This window comes from Lemur catta, chromosome 21 (assembly GCF_020740605.2).
Source record: "Lemur catta isolate mLemCat1 chromosome 21, mLemCat1.pri, whole genome shotgun sequence".
NCBI classification, from domain to species: Eukaryota; Metazoa; Chordata; class Mammalia; order Primates; family Lemuridae; genus Lemur; species Lemur catta.
The window spans coordinates 21,130,330-21,151,226 of record NC_059148.1 but is presented as its reverse complement, the minus strand read 5'-3'; the positions used below and the strand labels follow the sequence as shown (position 1 = coordinate 21,151,226).

At 41.5% G+C, this 20,897-nt stretch overlaps 1 protein-coding gene across 2 annotated transcripts in view; it reads right to left on the bottom strand.

Moving 5' to 3' along the window:
• Positions 1-4,352: 4,352 nt before the first annotated feature.
• TAOK3 (TAO kinase 3) overlaps positions 4,353-20,897 on the bottom strand; it is a 162,457-nt gene continuing 145,912 nt past the window's right edge. For both annotated transcript variants that reach the window (XM_045535034.1, XM_045535035.1), the window contains exons 18-21: positions 14,265-14,504; positions 12,638-12,850; positions 6,763-6,945; positions 4,353-5,724 (exon numbers count right to left, since the gene is read on the bottom strand). In XM_045535034.1, the coding sequence (XP_045390990.1) occupies positions 5,563-5,724; positions 6,763-6,945; positions 12,638-12,850; positions 14,265-14,504 (798 nt within the window). In that variant the 3' untranslated portion in view covers positions 4,353-5,562. The remainder of the gene's footprint in view (positions 5,725-6,762; positions 6,946-12,637; positions 12,851-14,264; positions 14,505-20,897) is intronic.

Sequence of the window (20,897 nt, the reverse complement as noted above, 5' to 3'; positions counted from 1 at the left end):
ATCAGCACCAAAGAGGTGTGCAGGGGAGGAGGGCAGGAAGGTCACCGTTTGATGCCATCTGATGTACCAAAAGAAAGGGAAGGAGGTGTTTGAAGGTGCGCATTGCTGCGAGTTGCTCTCTTATGGAGAAGGGGATGCTGAATCAGGCCTGACAGGTTTAACAGGGCTGGGCCTTCCCCCACCTTTCAGTGCAGTACTTTCTTCTCAACACAAGTGTTGGAAACGCTGCCTCATGTAATCTCGGGGGGCAGGTGAGGTAGGTAGAAGCTTTTTTTAACTTTAGGGTTTTAAAATCAATTTTTTAAATAAGATTTTTTAAAAAAGTTAACTATCCTGTCAACCTTAAAAATAGATGTAAAAAGTAATTCTGTTCTGAGGAGCAAAAAAAAAAAAAAAAGTAATACATGCACATGGTTAGACAAAACAGGACAGTATGGGAAGAAAATGCCTTTTACCATCCATGTAGTCTCTCCTCAATGGCAGTTACTGGTTTCTTGTGTTTTCTTCCAAAAGAAAATATAAATATATACATATTGGCACACATCGACATTTTTTTTTTGAGACAGAGTTTCCATCTTGTTGCCCAGGCTAGAGTGCAGTGGCATCATCATAGCTCACAGCAACCTCAAACTCCTGGGCTAAAGCAATCCTCCTGCCTCAGCCTCCCGAGTAGCTGGGACTACAGTTATGCACCACCATGCCCGGCTATGTTTGCTATTTTTAGTAGAGCCGGGGTCCCCTGTGTTGCTCAGGCTGATCTTGAACTGCTGGCCTCAAGCAGTCCTCCAGCGTCAACCTCCCAAAGTACTAGGATTACAGGCATGAGCCACCATGCCTGGCCTTAGAGAACATTAACATTTAATGTAATTATTGATATGGTGGGCTTTAGGTCTACTATTATATGTCTTCTGTTTATCCTTTTAAAAAATAAGCCTTTTAACTTGATTACCTCTGTAATGACAAAAAAAAAAAAAGCTTTTCTGTCCTCCCTTTCTTGCTTTCTTTTGGATTAGAATATTTTATCTTTTGGATTTTTGGCTATTACTCTTTGGGTTTTCTTTTTGGTAGGTTCTTTAGGGATTAAAATAAAACTAATTTTTTAGTCTTAGAATAAAGATTGTACTGCAGGTAAAATGTAGAAGTCTTGCAACCATATAGATCCTTTAACCCCCAACGTTTATGTTATAGTTGTCAGAGATACTACATTAACATACATTAAAACCCTCACTGTTACGATTCTTGTTTTCAACAGCTGTATATATTTTAAAGACAAGAAGAAAAAATAGTCCTTTATATTTATGTAGACATTTACCATTTCTGTTGCTCTTCCTTCATTCCCAAAGATCCAAGTTTCTTTCTGGTATCATTTCCCTTAAGTATGAAGAATTTCCTTTCACATTTCTTGGAGATCAAGTCTGTTGGGAATAAATTCTCTTAATTTTTCTTCATCTGAGAATGGTTTTATTTCATTTTCATTCCTGCCTAGGTTCCTCTCCATAATGCTTCTGCTTTTATTTCTGAGTGTCCTCATGGAGTTGCTTTTGCATTTTGTCTAGTTTTTAGCTGTCTTCAGGTGGGGGAGACTCAAATTGCTATGCCAAACTAGAACAATCAAAATGTATTTTTTGGCCGGGTGCGGTGGCTCACGCCTGTAATCCTAGCACTCTGGGAGGCCGAGGCGGGTGGATCGCTCGAGGTCAGGAGTTTGAGACCAGCCTGAGCAAGAGTGAGACCCCGTCTCTACTAAAAATAGAAATAAATTATCTGGCCAACTAAAAATATATATAAAAAAAAAAAATTAGCCGGACATGGTGGCACATGTCTGTAGTCCCAGCTACTGGGGAGGCTGAGGCAGGAGGATCGCTTAAGCCCAGGAGTTTGAGGTTGCTGTGAGCGAGGCTGACGCCACGGCACTCACTGTAGCCCGGGCAACAGAGTGAGACTCTGTCTCAAAAAAAAAAAAAAAAAAATGTATTTTTTATATCTGACCACTTCTATGGCAAAATATACTACTACATTAAATATAGTAGCAATATTATCTGAGCATGTTTCCAGTTGCCCAGGAATACTCTTTTCCAGTAGATACATAAGCAAATAATTATAGATGGTGGTAACTTCAAGAAATACATTTTTACCCAGTTAATTAGACATCACTGATAAGCATTCTCTGATACTCCCTATGACTGGAATTATTGGAGTTATTTGAAACTCCTGGTAGCACCCAACACTTGCATCGTCATGGCCCTTCTTAGTCACTGTTGATTAATCTAGTCCATTCCTCATTTACTTCTGTCTCACTGGAGATTTAAACCATGAGCCTCCAACACAGTGCCAACCTCATGCATCTCATTTACTGTTAGACCCCCCCCAGGTACACAGTAGATGCTCAATAAATATTTCTTGATAGAATGAGTAAATGTATGCTGATACTGGCACTTCAGATCTCCTTTACCCTTCCCTACTTTTTCCTTTACTGATAGCACTTAATCACCATGTATTTATTTTTATTATTAATATGTATTTTTAGAAACAGGGTCTCACTCTGTAGCCCAGGCTGGAGTACAGTGGTGCCATCATAGCTCACTGCAGCCTCAACTCCTGGGCTCAAACAATCCTCCTGCCTTAGACTCCCAAGAAGCTGGGACTGCAGGTGTGCACCACCACCATGCCTAGCTCACTTTTTTATTTTTGTAGTCACAGGATCTTGCTATGTTGCCCAGGCTGCTTTCGAACTCCTGGGCGAAAGCTATCTTCCTGCCTCAGCCTCCCAGAGTGCTTGAATTACAGATGTGAGCTATCACACCAGGCCCAGATCATTTATTTATCATAATTATTGCCTGTTACCAATTTCCTTCCACCCTAATGTAAGTGCCATTAGGGTAAGGATCTTCACCTGTTTGGGATACAATGGTGTGTCAAGCATCAATGGTGAGACAAGTTAGCACAGTGCAACATATACGGCACTTAGTCAATATTCATTGAATGAACAATTGCAAATCAAAGGTAAGCAGCCCTTCCTTACTAATATGCACGACAAACCTGTAATAATTCTTTTCACTCAGGGGCATTTAGTACATGCTGGAAGAATCCAGGACACTGGATGTCACCTCTGTCCCAGCACCTCTTTCCTACCTGTTCTCTTGCTGCCATCCTCATCCCTGTTTTCCTCCCGGCCTCCTCAGGCAGGAACTGGGAGTTGCAAGACTCGGGCTGTACCAGGTGTGGGGAGCAGGGACCTCCTTTCTGGCAACTCTGCCCTGGGACACACCACTGGCAAACTTGTGGACAGGGAACTTTTATAAAAGTAGCACCTATCATCTCACAGACGTAGGGCCTTTTCACAAGCTAGCTAGCTAGCTATTTTTCACCGTAGAGAGAAATGGATGAAACAGACCACAGGAAGTTTTTCTGCCTTTCTGATGACTGGATGTCCTTTTGGGTGTGGGTTCTGAAGTCAGACAGGTCTCGATTGAGACTCACCCTGCCACTCACCCTGGACTGAGCTCACGTCTTCATCGGTAAAATGCTAATGTAGCGTCCCACCACATGGTAAGCATAAGCATGCAATGCGTGTTATCTATTTTTCTTAATTATGTATCTTTCTAGCCCTTTCCAATATTATTTTTAGATGTACCTAATATAGAAACTTCAATAAACTGATAACTATAAAAGGTTTTAGGGTTGGGGTTAACCCATGTTGATAATTGTTTTTGTCCATCATAGTGAACAGACTGGCACATTTGTCTGTGATAACTGAACGTCCTGTAGCATATAAGAATGATCTTCGGGTTGTTATTCCCAAGAGCAATTTTCAATGTCCAGGACTTCGGCCCTAAGAATATGAGATCTTATTGTCCTGACTCCAAATCATAGCCCAGAAGTTATATTTTTTTATATTCTTAGATCTCATTGTTATACGTATAAAATTATTCTAATAAAAGCAGAATATGAGGGGGAAGGGGATCTATTATGACACTAGGATCATTTCAAATGTTTGGTTATGACACCTTCTCCATAGCCTGCTTTCCTTAAGGGTGCACAACTTCTCTGCAACACCTGCTCCTACGCACGACTGGCACCTGGGGGCAGGGTGTGTGCGTGTGCACGTGTTCCTTTTTCTATTCTTAAGGGAAAAAAGGTACCGTCGACAGACTTGCCCACTTCAAACAGTGCAACAACTTCAGCCCTGTAGAAGAACTTGGAAGACACAACTTTACCTGAAAATGCTGAATGGCTCTTCTTAGAGCCACTGAGGCCGTGGAGAAGAGTCTCAGGAGGGCGGCTCTCCCTCAGAGTTAGTAATTGGTGAACCTAGAAGGAAAACCTCCTGCTACAATAACACAGCAAGGCGATGTGATGAACACTTTTATTTACAAATATAATTAAAAGCTCTGACAGTTATCATGCTCTTCCTTGGAACCTGAAAAATGTTTTGTTTTTAAAGTGCATGCAAAAGAAGTAAAGCCTTTTTTTTTTCATCATTTTTTATTGTAAGAAAATACACAGTTTGAAAGTGTGAATAATGCAATATTTATGACCAAGAGATGGGACTTAGGAAAGGGAAGAGGGAAATAAAGAAAAAGATCAAGATGATCTGATTGAGAGACAGTGTTGAACTCCAAATACTGAATTGGAAAAGGAGGAAGGCGGGGAGGAACAGGAGGAGGAAGTAAAAAAATTTGATCAGAGAAACAGTTAAAATACAATATGAAAATAAGTAATACCTCTCCTTAAATTCCTTCTATACACAAAATACACGATTTGCCAAAGCCCAATTTGTGCTACTGGGATTCTGTGAGCTCCTTAAGTGTATTCACATCCTCTGCAACAGCAGAAAATGATTATGATACAATCAGAATATGCTGAAGACAAGTTAAACTCTTGCCAGCAGGTTCTTAAAAATCACAAGATCTCTTCACCCCACCCACCCCACCCAGCCCCAAAAAAGTAATAATATGTCACCACTGATATGTACATCACAATTAGTTTCTGTAAAATGTATCAAATTTTCAATCTTTAATAAAACTTTGTTTTTTTTTATTCCTGATGAATAAATACCAAAAAAATAAAATAAAATAAAATAATGCAGCAGCTAGTTAAGGTGTAAGGCTGCGGATATTGTGTCTCTCTCCCCCTTGGCATTTATTATTATTATTATTTTTTTTTTGCTTTATTTTCACAGATTGGTGGTAATGAGCGATTGCTTAAAGTGATATACATCCACTTTTTTTGTTGTTGTTGTCGTTGTTGGTTTATTGGTTTTGTTAAAACTGTCTCCAAGGTTTTCACTGAAACATTTTGAATCACATCAATACTGTGACGTGTACTATGAATAGAAGAGACGGCCAGGTTGCGGCCAGCACTGAAAGTTGACACGGGGGGAGGAAAGGGGCCCCTGATGGAGTAAGAATAAACAGGCACTAGTCCGACACGATGTCAGTAAGAGTAAGAGAGAGAGAGAGTGAGAGCAACGCCCGTTAAAATGGGGAATGTGGTTTTGCAGGGTCTGAATTTTTTTCTGTTTTCTTTTTTTTTTTTTTGTAAATGGCAAAAAATTTAATCTCATCTATAGTCCTCCTTAGGAAAATCTAATGTAACCAAATTCCCAAATCCCATTCTGAGGCTCTCCATGTCAAAAGTTTCGATCTCCCGCTCTTGCCTTTCCAGTAGGTACTTTATTCTCTCGCTGCGTTCCTTCTGAAGGGCAGCCAGCTCCTCTTCAATCTGCAAGAAGCACGATGAGCGGTTCTTAATGGACAGCATCTCCCAACAGGCCCCCGCGTGCACACACATCACACACACGCGTGCACACACACAGGAACTAAGCGTGACCTAGACTGAGGAAGGCCAGGCGAGTCCTGTGATAAACATATCTAATCCATCACATTTAAAACTTGCTCACAAGAATAAAAATGTCTGGGGCCCACCTGGGGCTAGCAATGCCATTCTAGCAAGCCAAGCAGCTGGGCTGATCTAGGTCAGTGTCCTGTCTTAGCAGGAGACGGCTCAGGAGAAGCTAAGAGACACTCAAGCACAATTAGATTGTGCTGCTTTCCCATAGAGAGCCAAATGCCTCCTGGGTCATTAGTAATTTAGTTCTGGAACAGGAGCTGGGAAAATAGTCTGTTACATTGGTGTCAGGGAACGACTAGGAGAAAGTGCAAATAACTGATTAAGCAAATAAATGCTTAACAGCTTTGAGATGCTTTATGAAAACTTTCATACTTCATATGCCTCAGAATATCCAAAGCAACGAATATTTTAATTGGGATATTTATTATGCATGGCAATATCCACCTATCTTCATTTTAATTTTTTAAAAGGTGCCCTGCTGGTGATTTCTCTTGGTTTAAAAATAGCCAAAAAGCCAAATCTGCTTTTGGCTTCCTCGTGCTGTGTGGCAGCTGTGCTATCAGTTCACTGTGCCTTTCACAGGCCCTATCACCCCCCCCCCGGCAACCCACGCCATTCCTCTGGCTGTGAAGGTTGAGGGTTTCCTAGCAGAGCAGCAGAAAGGCTCAGGATGTAGGGTCAGAATTATGCAAGTAACTTAACCGTTTAGAGCCTCAATGCCTTGGCCTGTAGAATGGGGACACTATGCCTACCTCTCAGGGGTATTAGGAGCATAAAGCGGTAGTAAGTGAAAGGTAAGTAAGTGCCTAGTTTAATCCCCCTCTAATTACAGAGGGGTCCATAAATGGCAGTCCCCTTGGCTGCAACCCCCGCCCCAGCTGATCGGGATCCCCAGTAACGCTCTCCTACCTTCTGCTCAAGATGTGCTCTGCGCAGAGACACCCTCTGCTCTAGCTTCTGGAGCTCACGTTCATGTTGTGCCTCTGTTTGCATCTTGATTTTGCTCTGGTAGGCATTGAGAAGCTCCATTTCCTGCTGGAGCTGTAGCCTCAAGGCCTGGCATTCTGCTTCTTGAGCCTCATCTAGCCGTAACTGTGGGCACAGAAGACACACACTGTAATGTACCCCTCACTTACAGCCCCTGGTGACCACTGGAAGAGGCTTCCTTCTTTGGATTGAAACGGGTCCCCTCAAGAAAGCAGATGACTTGGGTGTATTCACAATTAGGATTCAAAAACCATAAAGTCTGTCCAGTGGGCTACAAAGTACTAAAAACACATTATTTTCAGTATGGTCTGAAAGCACGGCAGATGTCAGGAAGGCTACACACGCCAGGGATTAAGCCCATGGGCTTGGGAGGTAGACTCCTGAGATGGTTGGAAGGATTAAATGAAAGGATTCATATAAAATCCTTGGTATAGTTCTCAATGCATACTAAGTATCCAATAAACGGTAGCTGTTATAATATTGGTTTTGACTAGACCTTTTCCTTATAGACGTCTATAGCCCTAAAACCATTCAGATACGCTTAGCTCTAAAAAAGGGAATCCAATATCCATAAAACTTGAGGAATATACCTCAGTACTATTATGGTTTTAGCGGTAACGTTGGCCCCTGTTGTTGGCTATACAGGTTATCCTGTTAGCAAGCCAATCCAAAACTCAAGTGGTTCAAAGTCTCTTCGCCATCGAGGGTAAGTAGCTGACCTTTGTCTTATACACCAAGATACCCAGATCCTGTGTGGGGAGTGGACCAAGCCAACCAGCAGAAATGCCAGCCCTTCAACTGGTAGAGTTGAAGGTTTGGGGCCATTAGCAGTACTATGTTTAGGGAAGATGACCCCCTTATCCCAGGCTTGGTTTTGCCCAGATTTAGCAGGCCCTCAGTTTGACTAGGACCTATGAGATTAGAACCCTTGAATCAGACAGTTCTGTCTACCCGGAGTTTATCTGCACGTTTCCATATAGACCACTTTGTCAAAATACTTACTCTCCACCTTATGTACAATTTGTGACAATTAATATATCTCGATATCTTGATTGAGAAATGACTTTCTGAGATGTTATTTAAGTAGTTTTAGAAAGTTATTTGCATAGTCTCTTCTTTAGTACTTCTAGAGAAACACAGTATAGAGATTAAAGGAACATAAAATAAATTATGTAATCATATTTCCAAGGCACCTTCTAATAATTAATCCTAACCAGCTTTTGTTAAAACCCACTAAAGAGGACAGATAGCTCTCTTCTCATTTTCCCAGTGAGAAATGAAGGGAGAAGTGCTAGACATAGTAAACAGTTGATCTGCGGCAGGAACAGCCTCACAGGTAAATGCCAAAGGATTTACTGGCTCCCAGCAGGATTGTTATTGATTCCCTCTAGACACGGGAGTTTCCTTACCAATAAAGGAAATGAAAGTGCTGTTCTTTTCTACTTGTCTGCGTTAGCTGCTATAAGCCCTGGCCAAGTGGGTGAGAGGTTCAGCCTATGGTCAGTTTAGACCATTGTAAAATTTCCATTTTATTTCTGGCATTCTATTATATTGTCCATAACTATGTTGTTCTGTACCAGCAATGACTCCAAAGGCTCAGTTCTAGAAATCAGAGGCTATTCCAGCATTTGGTATTCCTCACCCAACGTCACACATACCAAACCCATTAAAAAGCTGTATAAGAGTATAGTAAATATCATGTCTGTTTTCTAAAAGTGCTTAACTGAAGAAAAAGACGTAACAGAGGCAGTATAATGTAGTAGTGGCCAAGCATATAGGCTTACAGGCTTTCTCCAAAATGGGCTCAAATCCTAGCTCCACCACTAATTGGTTATGTGACCCACTCCCTACCCCCAAGCCAGGGGTTGGCACACTACAGCCCAGGGGCCAAATGTGGCCTGCTACCTGTTTTTATAAAAAAAGTTTTATTGGACAAAGATATACTCATTCATCTATGTATTACCTACAGCTGGTTTTGCACTACAATACCAAAGCTGAGTAGTTGTGACGCAGCCCCTGCGGTCCACAAAGCCTAATTACTATCTACCCCTTTACTGAAAAAGTTTGCCAACTCCTGCCCTAAGCAAGTGGCTTTACTTCAATAAACCTCAATTTCCTCATAGGTAAATTAGGGTTGAAACAGTAACTTCACAGGGGTTTTACAAAAACAAAATGAGATAGCCCCTATAAAATACTTAAAACTGTACCTGGCACATGGTAAACAGTCAGTAAATGATCACAGATCAACTGTAATGATCATAGATACTTTTATCTTCTCCCTGTCTCAGAAGAAAGGGCATTCTTCTCGTTTTATTTAAGGGCAGTCATTAACCTATATTCCTGACCTTGTTCTTTACTATCTTATAGAACAAGCATTCATCGCTGTGTGCCAGGCACTGTTGCAGATACTGAGAACACAAATATCAACAAGACAAAAAGCCCCATCAGCCGCTCTGCCCCTATCAACTCTCTCTTCTCCTTACCTTTAGCCTCTCTGTACTCCCCTTCGTGCATTCTGATCCCACCCAGCTACTTCTGTCACTCACAGCAATGTCACTGATGACCACCCTGAACTGGTCCCTATGTTACCTGACCTCCCAGCAGTATGTGTTACTGCTGATGGCCCCTTCCTCCCTGAACTCTTTCTCCTGTATTCTGAGATACCACAACCTCTTGGTGTGTTTCCTTCCCCTCTGGCTATTCCTTTTCCAGCTAGTCCCTATCTACTTGGGCCTTAAATGTGGGTGTCCCTCAGGGCTTTGTCCTGGGTCCTCTTCTTCCTCTACCCTCTCTTCCTAAGGTAGCTCATCTACTCCAAAAGCCTCAATTACCACCTACATATATGCAAGTGCCTCCCACTTCTATACCTCTACTTCAGACCTCCCTTCTTATCCAGTCTACTAGTGACATCTTCACCTGGGTGTTTCCCAGGCCCTCACGCTCAACATGACTAATGCTAACCCATCACCTTTCCTTTCCTGCTCCCCAACCTGCTCCACTTCCTTTTTTACCACACGGGTAAGTGACACCATCTACCATTTTACTCAAACCAGAGACTGGGAGTCATCCTGAATATCTGGTTCTCCATGCTCAGTCTGTCACTAAGTGCTCTCAATTCTACCTCCTGCCAAACTTAGTTACTTCCCTCTTTATCCCGACTGCCCTCTCTCTGGTCTGGCCACTGCTCCCTCCTGCGCAGGGTAAAAGCGACTTCATACATCATCTCCTCCCATCTGCTCTTCCCATCTCCCAGGCCATCCTCCCCACTTGACCAGAATGATCGTTCAAAAATACAAAACCTGATGTCGCACTGCTGCTTTAACGCTCTCCAATGGCTTCCCGTTGTTTTTAGGACACAGACAAGAATTCTTAACAAAGCCTGTGGGTCCCTGTGTGATCTAGCCTGTCTACCCCTCTGTCTTATTCCATTAGTCACCCCCCAGTCCTCTATATTCCACGCGTGATGGGTTTCTGGGAGTTCTTCAGAAGGGCCACTGTCTTCCTCGTCTGTACACACATGGTTCCTCAGCCTACATCGCTGTGTCAGAGAGGCTTTCCTGACTCTCCAAACCAGGCAAGTTCTCCTGTTTTACTCTCTGTTGGTACTTTGCACTTGCTCTGCCATCATGTGGAACAGACTCTCTCAATGTCTGTTTCCTCAACTCTTCTACAAATTCCATGAAGACATGATCCATGACTGTCTTATTCACCACAGTGTCCCCAGATGCCTGGGGCACTGTGCAGGCACTCAGTAAATACTCGCTGGATGGACAGATGGACGGGCAAATGCACTAGCTCTCGTCCTCAGCCTAAGAACATGTTTAAGCCTCTCCCAACTAATAGAAATCTTCCTTTAACTGTCTCCCCTTGCTACAGGTTTCGTTCTCTTCTCCCTCACTGAGGAGGATCTGGGAAAGGCAGACTCACTTACTGTTTCTATCTCGCTTTATAACCACTCTCCATGCACTATAATATCTCCCATTCCCACTACTCTACCGATCATATGTGACAGGCAGTGGACAAATCCACTGCTAGATCCAACGAACACCTCAAAGTTTATTATTCTGATTGGTCTCTGCAACATTTGGAGTCATCAGTTAGAAACTTTTGCTCTAGCTTCTGTGGCATGCTCTCTTCTGGTCCCCTCCTGTGTCTCTGATTAGTCATCTCTGGTCTCCTTTTACTCAGCCCTCAAATGTTGGTGTCCACCAGACCCTGACCTCAGTCCCCTTCCTCTCTGATACTATCTCCCGTCCCTCGCAGATCTCACCTACTCCTAACAGCCACCGTGGCCCCCATGTAACAATGAGGTCTAACTCTTTGTCTTTAATCCCAACATCCCTCCTGAACTACGGATTTTCATATCTGGACCTCTCTACCCACGCAGCTCAGATACCATGCCTACAACTCAGTCAATTACTTTCCCAGACATCCAAACTCATCCCTCCTTTTATTTCTCTGTCTTGGTAAAATGACGACCTACTCCACACTCTTGTCAAACCTACCTCTCGAATTGGTCACTGAGTTCTTTCTATTCTATCTCCTAAATATTTCTCAAATCCTTCCCCTCTTTACCATCATTTTTCCCTTAGACTATTATAATAGCTTCCTAACAGGTCTCTTTACCTGTATTGCCAAGATCTTTGTACAACACAGATCTGATTCTGCTAACTTCCTTCTTAAAATGGGCTTTAATAGTTCCCCATTGCTTACAGAATATTGTCCAAACTCCTGGCTTCTGAGGCTCTGACCCCCGACTATCCTCCTGCTCTCCCTAATCTCGAATTCATGCTCCTGCCACAGCAGTTACTCGCTGCTGCTCAAACGGGCCACCCTCTTTCAGGCCTTTGAGTCTTTGCATATACTGTATCCTCCGCCAGGAATAACCTTTTCTCTTTTGCCTGTCTGGTCAACTATTACTCTCTAGGACTCATCTCCTTGTGAAATCCTCACTGAATTACCAGGCAAGCTCCCGTCCCTAGCTTACCAAGACTTCTATGACCTCTCCATTTTGGAGTCTCACAATCGTCCTCCTTGAACTTTGGGCTCACACCAAGTTCTTTCGGTCCCCGTATGCATGTTTGCCATCATTTGGACCTTTTGCCCACGTAGGTCCCATTTTCAAGGGACCTATTTACATCAATGGATTCCTTTAAGCCTCTTGGCTCCCTCTGGGAAGCTTTCCCTAGACCAGAGTAGCTGTTCCTACTCGTCCTCTCATAGCCCCCGGCGCCTCCCACCTCAAATCACTTACTATGCTTTGTTATTATTCCTTAATTATCTGACTTCCTGCCTTGACTGACCAAAGTGTGAGGACAGAGACCAATTGTCTCTCTAGCTCCTCCTCTCTGGGCCCAGCAGAATGCTGAACACAGATGCGCAGAAGAGTTTATTGAATGAACGTGTCTGTGTATCTGCCTTCCTCACTGGACTGTGAGCTCCTTAAGGACAAGGACTGTGTTGTATTCATTTGTGCCTGACATTAGTTGGGGGGGGAGGGTGGTCAGTAAATCTTTGATGAGTGAACACATGATATCACATGCGGTATCTATCACATCTTGCCCTCCAGGTCCCTGATTTAGCATGACATTCCTTGAGTTCCATCTCATAAGACACACTCCAGCAAGTATCCGCATCGGCGTGGCTTTATTCGGCGGCGTCATTTCCTCAGTTCCTCGGGCAGAAAAACACCGATATCCTAAATGCGTGCAAGAATCATCTTGGGAACAAAAGGCTGGATCTTGGATGCTTGATTCCCAAAGCTCTCGAAGCCGTGGCACCAAACCTAACCACTTACCGCTTGAGAGGCCATCATTTCATTTATACTCTGTTCATACTGCTCTGCCAAAATGGCAAGTTTTCTTGTCTGCTCATCTTTCAGTGTCTTTAAGATTGTTTTGTGCTCATTCTTTGGAGTAACTTCCAACTGGTGATTCTTGAGTGCTTTATACTGTTTGGTCTGTACTTTGCAAGTGTCCTGAAACTGTTTTTTAATTTGCATTTCCATGGCCTGTGTAGAAAAAATGACAAAGGAAACATAAAGACACATCAGTAAATACAGAAAGCCTCTCACTATGATGACACAATACAAGTGCTGGGACCATCTGTTTTTTTGGTGCAGGGACCCATATTGCTCATCAATAAAAATGAAAATACAACACAGACAAGAGTTAACGCTACCAATACTTTTGGTTTTACAATGAATGAATACAAGTGACTTTGAATTTACAAATGGCTTCAAGGAAGAACATGGACTGTTACAGGGGGTGACAGCCCTAAGCAGACTGTGGAATATTATGAAGCTTAGCTTGGTAAAGGGTTGGCAATAATTTTCATGGTTTCCTAGTTGGAGTCTTCAGTGTCTTCTATTATTGGTTGTTTTTTCCCTTTTATTTTTTGCCACTTCCCCTGTTTTCAAGTGAGAAAGGGGATGGTATGAGATAAGCCAGTTCTCATTGCTCTGGCTTATAGCATTTTCTTATCAACTCAATAAAGGAGAATATCTGGATAGCATTTCATATCCTAACCCATTTCCACTGGATTTTAGGATAAACTGAAAGAGGAAAGTGATTTTAGATATTTTTTCCTCCACTAAGAGGTTGTGCTCATATATAGCAATATCAAATATGCATTGTGGCAAGGAGAAGGTGCATTACTTTAAGCCCAGAAGGCATTCCATCAGGTTGCCCCATAGTCACATGTGCCTTTCATGAATACTCTAAGGACTTATGTGACTAGTTAGCTTAGGGTTTGGCTGGAAGAGATGCATGGCCAGTGTGATTGAGGTTGGCCTCATATCTGTGCCAACACTGACAATGTCCTCCCTGACATATAGCAACAGCTTAGTACATACAGCTTGTTAACTAGTGGTCAGCTAAAATTAGCTGGAGGCAGGGAAGGCCAAAGGAGTCCCTCCAGCACATCACGCGCAGGCGTAGCAAATGCCTGGCATGTGTAGATTCACTCCTGACTCCCATCACCATGACAGACATCACTAATAAATCACACTCTTTCCTGCTGAGCTCGGATGTGGCTTTAGGGTCCTTTTCAAGGCAGCAGTATTCAAGGTAGCTAATACCAATTCACCTTTCTCATTTCCTGGCATCAGATCCATGAACCGCTATTAGTTCAATTTTGAAGAGGGCAGGTCATGAAGCGCTCACAGAAATTGGATACCAAGACAAACTGAGAGATCACGTAGTATAATGGTTTCCAAACCAGCTTTGGCATCTCCTCTGCAGGAGCTTGTTAAATATAGACTCTGTGCTTTACATCTGGAGATACAGTAGGTGTGGGGCCCAGAAATCTGGGATTGTGAAGAGTTGCCCCAGTGACTCTGATAATCATCCAGGTATGGAAACCACTGCTCCAGTCCAACTACGTCCAGAAGCACAAAGAAGGGAAAGACTTCTATCTCTTCTTACCTTTAAGTTTTTTGGCTGTTGCCGAAGTTCCATGACATGCTTTCTGTGCAGTTCCCTTTCTCGCCTCTTATTGTACTCCAGCTGGTTTTCCAGTTCAGTCTGGTGCTGTAAACGGATCAGATCCATGCGTAGCTTCTGTAACGTGTGCAGCTGCCTGTATTCTAGCTCTCGGGTGGACTCGTCGTGCCGGATTAGCATGGCGTGCTCCATCTCCTTCTGCGTCCTCTTTTTATTTAGTTCCTGCATGCAGGAACAAGAGATAAATGGAGAGAGATGAATGGAGATGAACTGGAAGGAATGTACAACTAAGTGAGGGATGGCAAGGGATGGTGCTACTAACCATCTCTTAATTAAACCCATTAGTGCGTGGCAGCAGGACCTAATGAGATTAGATGAACAACCCCTGGAGGTTTAGGTTGTTTCTGGGTCCACCACTGACAAGATGGGCATCTTCATAGCAATCCCAACTGCACTATCTGTAAAATGGGATTAATTCTACCTGATCCCCTCTTACCCACAGAGCTGCTATGAACCTTAATTAGGTGATGTGCTATGCATAGGTCTAAATTAATGTTTCTTCAGCTAAGCCAGAGGTTCTCCCCCCTGATTGCCCATTCAAATCATGTGAGGAAGCTTTTCAAACACAAGACCCTTAAATCTCATAACCTGAAATTCTCATAACTGTCTGGGGTAGGAACCTGATGTCAATATTTTTAAGAGTTTTCCAGGTGATTCTAACATGCAATCAGAGTTGAGACTTAAACTGAATTAAACTGATAACATCTGCAATGCCCTTAGCTTTCTGGGAAATACCCTGTTTTTGCTCCTATCAGAAGTAGGCCAATTATCTATTTTTTAAAACTCAGAGTTCAGGGCATGCTGGGAAAAAACTGATGAGATCTCTCCCCTTTCATCTTTCCCATTAGTCTGTTCGATCATTTCTAGACCTAACCACTCTGCTTTTTCAGTTCTACTCATGTCTGTCTGTCTTTTTGTTGTTGTTGAAAGGGGAAAGGAAAGCAAACTAGAAAAAAAGGGGAAGTTGGGTAAAAATTTTTCATTTACCATTTCAAGAATATTTCCTAAATGGCATTTTATATATATAGATTGAACCACATGCTCTGGGGACATAAAAATGTTTGTTAAGCCACGACTTCTGTCCTCAACTTGCTAACACTTGTATAGGGAAGTTTAATAGACATTTATTGAAGTCTATGCTCAGCTCAAAGCTGACTTGAGTCAGAGGTGGATGGTGGCCCAACCTGGGCCTGTTTTCTCTAGCAGGAATTTGGACTTCGCATTCAGAACCAGCTGATCTCTGTGTGTGGCTTAAATTGAAGGACATATACAAACTACATATGTGGTAGTCATTTGCTGCTATGAGGGCTGAGGATTAGAGAAAGCTGGGCTTCAGAGAAAGAAGAATGAGAAAGGAAGACAGAAGTGCAGGGAATATACTGATGCCTAAGTTCCTGACTGATTCCTAAGCCCTCCTGTAAGTCCATCTGTATTATTGCTGTTAGGTTTTATGAGACATTCCTATAGTTTTATAGCAAATTCCCTGGTTTTGGCTTAAGCTAGCTCAAATAAATTTCAGTGAACCTGCAAACAAAAGAACTTTAATTAATACAGGGAAATGTGGGAATAAAAAAAAGAGAAAGCAAGGTTGGAAGTGATACGTGTTATAAATGAGGTTAAGAGTTTATGCTATAATATTTCTGAAAAGGGTGGTACTATTAGTTAAAAGGTCAAGGAAAGGAGAGAGCTTTCGAGCTGGACTTTAAATTAGAACAACATCCTTTAAATAGCACAGCACCTAGTACCAGGGCAGGGTCACTAATCGTTCATTTATTCAACAAATAGTTGTTGAGCACTTACTATGTGTTAGGCACTGTTGCAGGCACTAGGGATAGAACAGTGAGCAAGTCCATCCCCTCATGGACCTTAGTTTCTAGTGTGGAAATATCCAGAGTATCAATGCAATTTAAATTTGTTTTCAGGAATAAAAGATAATGTCCTCTTTACCTGGAACCATCAAATTTCTTTTAAAAATCGGTAACTGGCCCCTAGATGGCACCAAAGGACAGTGAGCCCTTCCCACAGACTAAAGCTATCCCAGACCAATGACCAAGAGAAAGCTAAAGAAAGCTCTTTAAATGAATAAAGGTTCTGTTCCTAGGTCACTATATCATTTTTGACCTTTGTGTGCCAGAAATCCCAACATTGGGCATTTATACATCCCACACGTTCCTAAATTGAGAAGTCCAAACTGAGTCTAAGCTGCCCACAGCCTTGAAACTCACAGGGGTGGGGGTGGGGAGTAAAAGACACAAAGCAAATGAACACTTCGAAAAGAGATCAAGTGCTTCTCTTCGAGTGTAATGGAATGCTGCAGGATACTGTCCACAGAATACCTACGTCAGAATTATCTGGGTTACAAGTGATTGGTCTTTAAACAAGGTACCCAGCTAATCTGATTTATACCAAAGTTTGTGAATCAATGGAGAAATACTCAGGGTGTGAGTCAGTTTCAGCTTCTCCATGAATTCATTATGCATGGTTTTGGGCAAGTCTCTTAATCTACATTTTAGTTGCTTCAGGTGTAAAGTGAGGATAACAGCACCCACCATGCCAACTACCGTGCTTGTGAAGTTGGAATAAAAGACCATAAGAAAATGTTTCAGAATACCTAAATATGTCATTATTTTTCTGTATTCAGAAGTGAATATCTGGCATATAATATCTTAAATCTAGTTTTTATAAACCATTATAAGAGTGAGAGAAACATGGTACTGAAATGGTTTTTCTGTTACAATTGCAAGTTGTTCCCTTTAATTTGTACATCTGAGTTGTTGAAGTGTAAGATAGTAAGCTGTCTATAATAATTTAAATCATGGGGAAAATATTATTCAGCTTGCTATGAGCCAAGTGCTGTGCCTACATGATAATGTGTTACATGCTTTCAATTTTTAAAAGTTATTTCATATATCTCATTCAGTCCTAGTTGCAACCCTATGAAGTGGTAAGATTGCAAGGATTTGCCACTTTTACACGCGATAGGCATTTGGGAATTGAGGGACTAATGTAAGGTCAGACGATGTCTATAAAGCAGAACTGAGTCTAAACTCAGGTTTTTAGCTTTTCAACATTTTCCATTAAAAGATGTCCCAATAAATTACTTATATTTTCCTGTTTTATACTTTTTCAGTCTGTGATATAATATTCCAAAGAATTCTTCTGCTGTAGACATGGTGCAATGGTTGCTTTACAGATGATGCAATCCATATATAATACCTTAGAGCCACAACATGTGCACCTTTAGCTTAGACAAATTCAACACAATGAGCTGAGCAAAGATAATATTACACATGTCCTGGAGGGAGTGTGAGGTGAGAGACACACAGCTTCCTTGCCCTCAGCCCACATCATACACCGTGAGCATCTTGCCAAGCTGGGCGTGAGCTCAGTGTTGAAACACACATACTTTTCACACATCTAACATATTACCACACCCTGAATCTACGTACTGGATCGAATGGAGTAGAGGTGCGTCCCCTAACATCCCCTTCTCTAACTCTGTTCTAAGCAGCTAATCTCACTCATGCCAAATTTTTATCCTCATACCCACTAAAGCTGAGTAAAAACGAGAATTCAAACTTTTAAATGGAGATACTGTCAGCCTAGGACATTTAATGCTTTCTTAGTTTCAGTTCTTGGTTTCAACACTGGTCAGAAGATAGCATCTGTGTGTGGTGGTGATAGAGGAAGAGGCTCAACCCAGTTTACAGTGATCCTCTTAAATGTTTTCACTAATTAAAAGGACTGCTAATAGTTTAGGCAAAGATACAGGAAAACAAGCACTCTTATGCTTTGTTGGTGGGAGTATAAACCCCTTGAGGGGGCAATTTGGCAGTATCAACGTAAAAATTTAGATGTATATACTCTTCGATTCAGAAATTCCACTTCTGAGACTATACCCTACAGAAATACTTGTTTACGTGTAAAAATATCTACATACAAAGATGTTCTCCGTTGTATGGTTAGTAATATTGCAAAACTTCAACAAAATGTCCACTGAGAAGTGCTTCATTAAATAAATGATTTTATAGCCATACAACAAAATACTATTAGGTTAAAAAGAATGACGCAAAGCTATATGTGCCACATAGTAAATGGGGGAAAAAGTTAAAACAATAGAGTGGACATATGTTACTTTTTGCAGGCTCAGCATTCATTTTCCCTGCTTCTGTGTACAGACTTCTCTTTTGCTTTGAGAAACTACTGACTCCACTCTATCAGGAATCAGAGAGAGCGTTGAGTAAGGGTGAGACACATTACCCGATCAAGTTCTATCTCTCCTAGGAATTTGAATCTTCAACAGAAATGATACAAAGATTAAAAGCAGTTGGAGGAGACACATCCAAATGGCAGTGCCTTGAGAAGTGTCCACTAGCTCTTGTTCTCTGTGTCATGGAGTGGCTTTTCCAGCGTGGTTCTTCATCTTATCCAGCTTGGTTCTTCAGCTTTGTCACCTACCCCATATCCTTCAAATAAATTCCTTTTCATGCTCAAGTCAGCCAGAGTTTGTTTCTATTTCTTGCAAGTCAAATAACCCTACTGATACAAAAGTCATCTCGTTTTTGTAAGATTGAAGTCGTACATAATATATAAGCTACACGTATGTATTTAATACATAGGAGAAAAATATCTGGGAATATATGTACCAAATTAACAGTGACTGTCTCCAGGTAGAGACTGGGTGGAATGGTATTATCAAAAAGGGGAAAATGAGGTGATGTTGGTCAAATGATAAAAAGTTTTAGTTATACAAGGTGAATAATTTCTGGAGGTCAAATGTACTACACGGTGACAACAGTTAACAATACTGTATTGCATACTTGCAATTTGCTAATAGAACATATCTTAAATCTTCCTATGCCTCCTCCTTACCATGCACACATGCACACAAATGGTAACCATGTGGAGGTGATGGATATGTCAATTAGCTTGAATATGTCGATCACAATGTACACATACATCAAAACATCAAGTTGTATACCTCAAATATATACAATTTTTATATGTCAGTGGTATCTCAATAAAGCTGTTCAAAAGAACTTTCACTACTTAGCTTTATGTTCTTCTGTATTTGTCTTTTTCCATTAAAAAAAAAAAAAAAAGATGAGATCTTGCTCTGTTACCCAGGCTGGACTTGAGTTCCTGGGCTCAAGCGATTCTCCCTGCCTCAGCCTCCAGAGTAGCTGGGATTATAGGCATGTGCTACCCAACCCTTCAATGTTCTTTTACTACTTTTGTAAACAGAAAGAAAAGCTTTGACATTTTCATGAAGGTGGCTCTGAAATAAGACTAAACAAAGGAAAATTTGGACTCTTAAGAAAAATACCATTGCAGAATTATTCTTGGCTCAGTTGGTTAGAACCTAATACTAATGAAGTCAACAAATACAGTTTTTATCCATTTTGGGGAATAATTATGTTCTATAGCTTTTATTAATACTAATTGTCCCCTTAGCCTTAGAATTCCTCCAAATATGTGTTATTAGAATAACAATAATAATTACCACATGAAAAGAATCCCAAATACCTTATTTCAAACTGGCTACTAGGCTTTTTCATTTTGACTTTTTACTTCTACCAAACTCAACATGTCCAGGACCGAAGTCAGGTTCTTAACCTCTCTGGAAGCTTCTCTATTTCTACCCAAATCTACATTTCCCCAAGTCTTAAACCCTAGAAATGATTTTGATTCTATCCTCATCTTTTCTCTCATATCCTATTGTATGCCAAGTCGTATGGATTATATATTTCAAACTGAGTTCAAATCCACCTCTCTTTTGACGGTTACTACCACCAGCCTATCCATACCCTATTTTCCACCGCCTGATCTTTGCCTCTAAGTCTTTTCCCTCTAATCCAGTGTTTCTCAAGCCTTTTTTTTTTTTTCACTATCACCCCCATAAGGAGCCTTTTTAGACTTTTCCCCCTTTAATCATTCCCACTGTTGAAATATTAATACCACAAACAGACCGTGCATCTGTCTATGAACTGGGTGGCCCTGCAGACGGACACAAGCTGTCCGGATATCTAAGACACCTGCCCCTGACCAGAACCCATTATTGTCCCCACTGAGAATGCACATTCTAATCAATCTGTGCATCGCTGCCAAACTGGGCTAATCTCTCCAAAGGACAGTTTTACCTGTATCACTGAGCTAGCCAAAAACAATTCAGCAGTTTCTCCCTCTTCTAATAAGATAACACATATAAAGAGCTTGAGTCTTGCCTATAATTGTATATGTTCAATAAAGTTTAGTTTGCTTCACTCTCTTTCTTCTTCCTATTTGAATACAGCTCTCCAAAAAGCTTATACCAATTCACTGTTCCATTAACTCTGCTTGAAGTGCTTGTTTCCCTTATGCAAGCTAACAATTTTTTCTAATCAAACTTTGATACTTCTACCAATGTGCCAGCTCTTTTATGAGGTTTCCTTTGATTACTCCAGGTTGCCATGACTTCCTGTTGAACTTATTATCTGCAACTGATTCCCATTCCGTATTCCTCATCTCTGTGAATGCCGTCATATCCATCCGACCTCCCAAATTAGAAACTTGGAA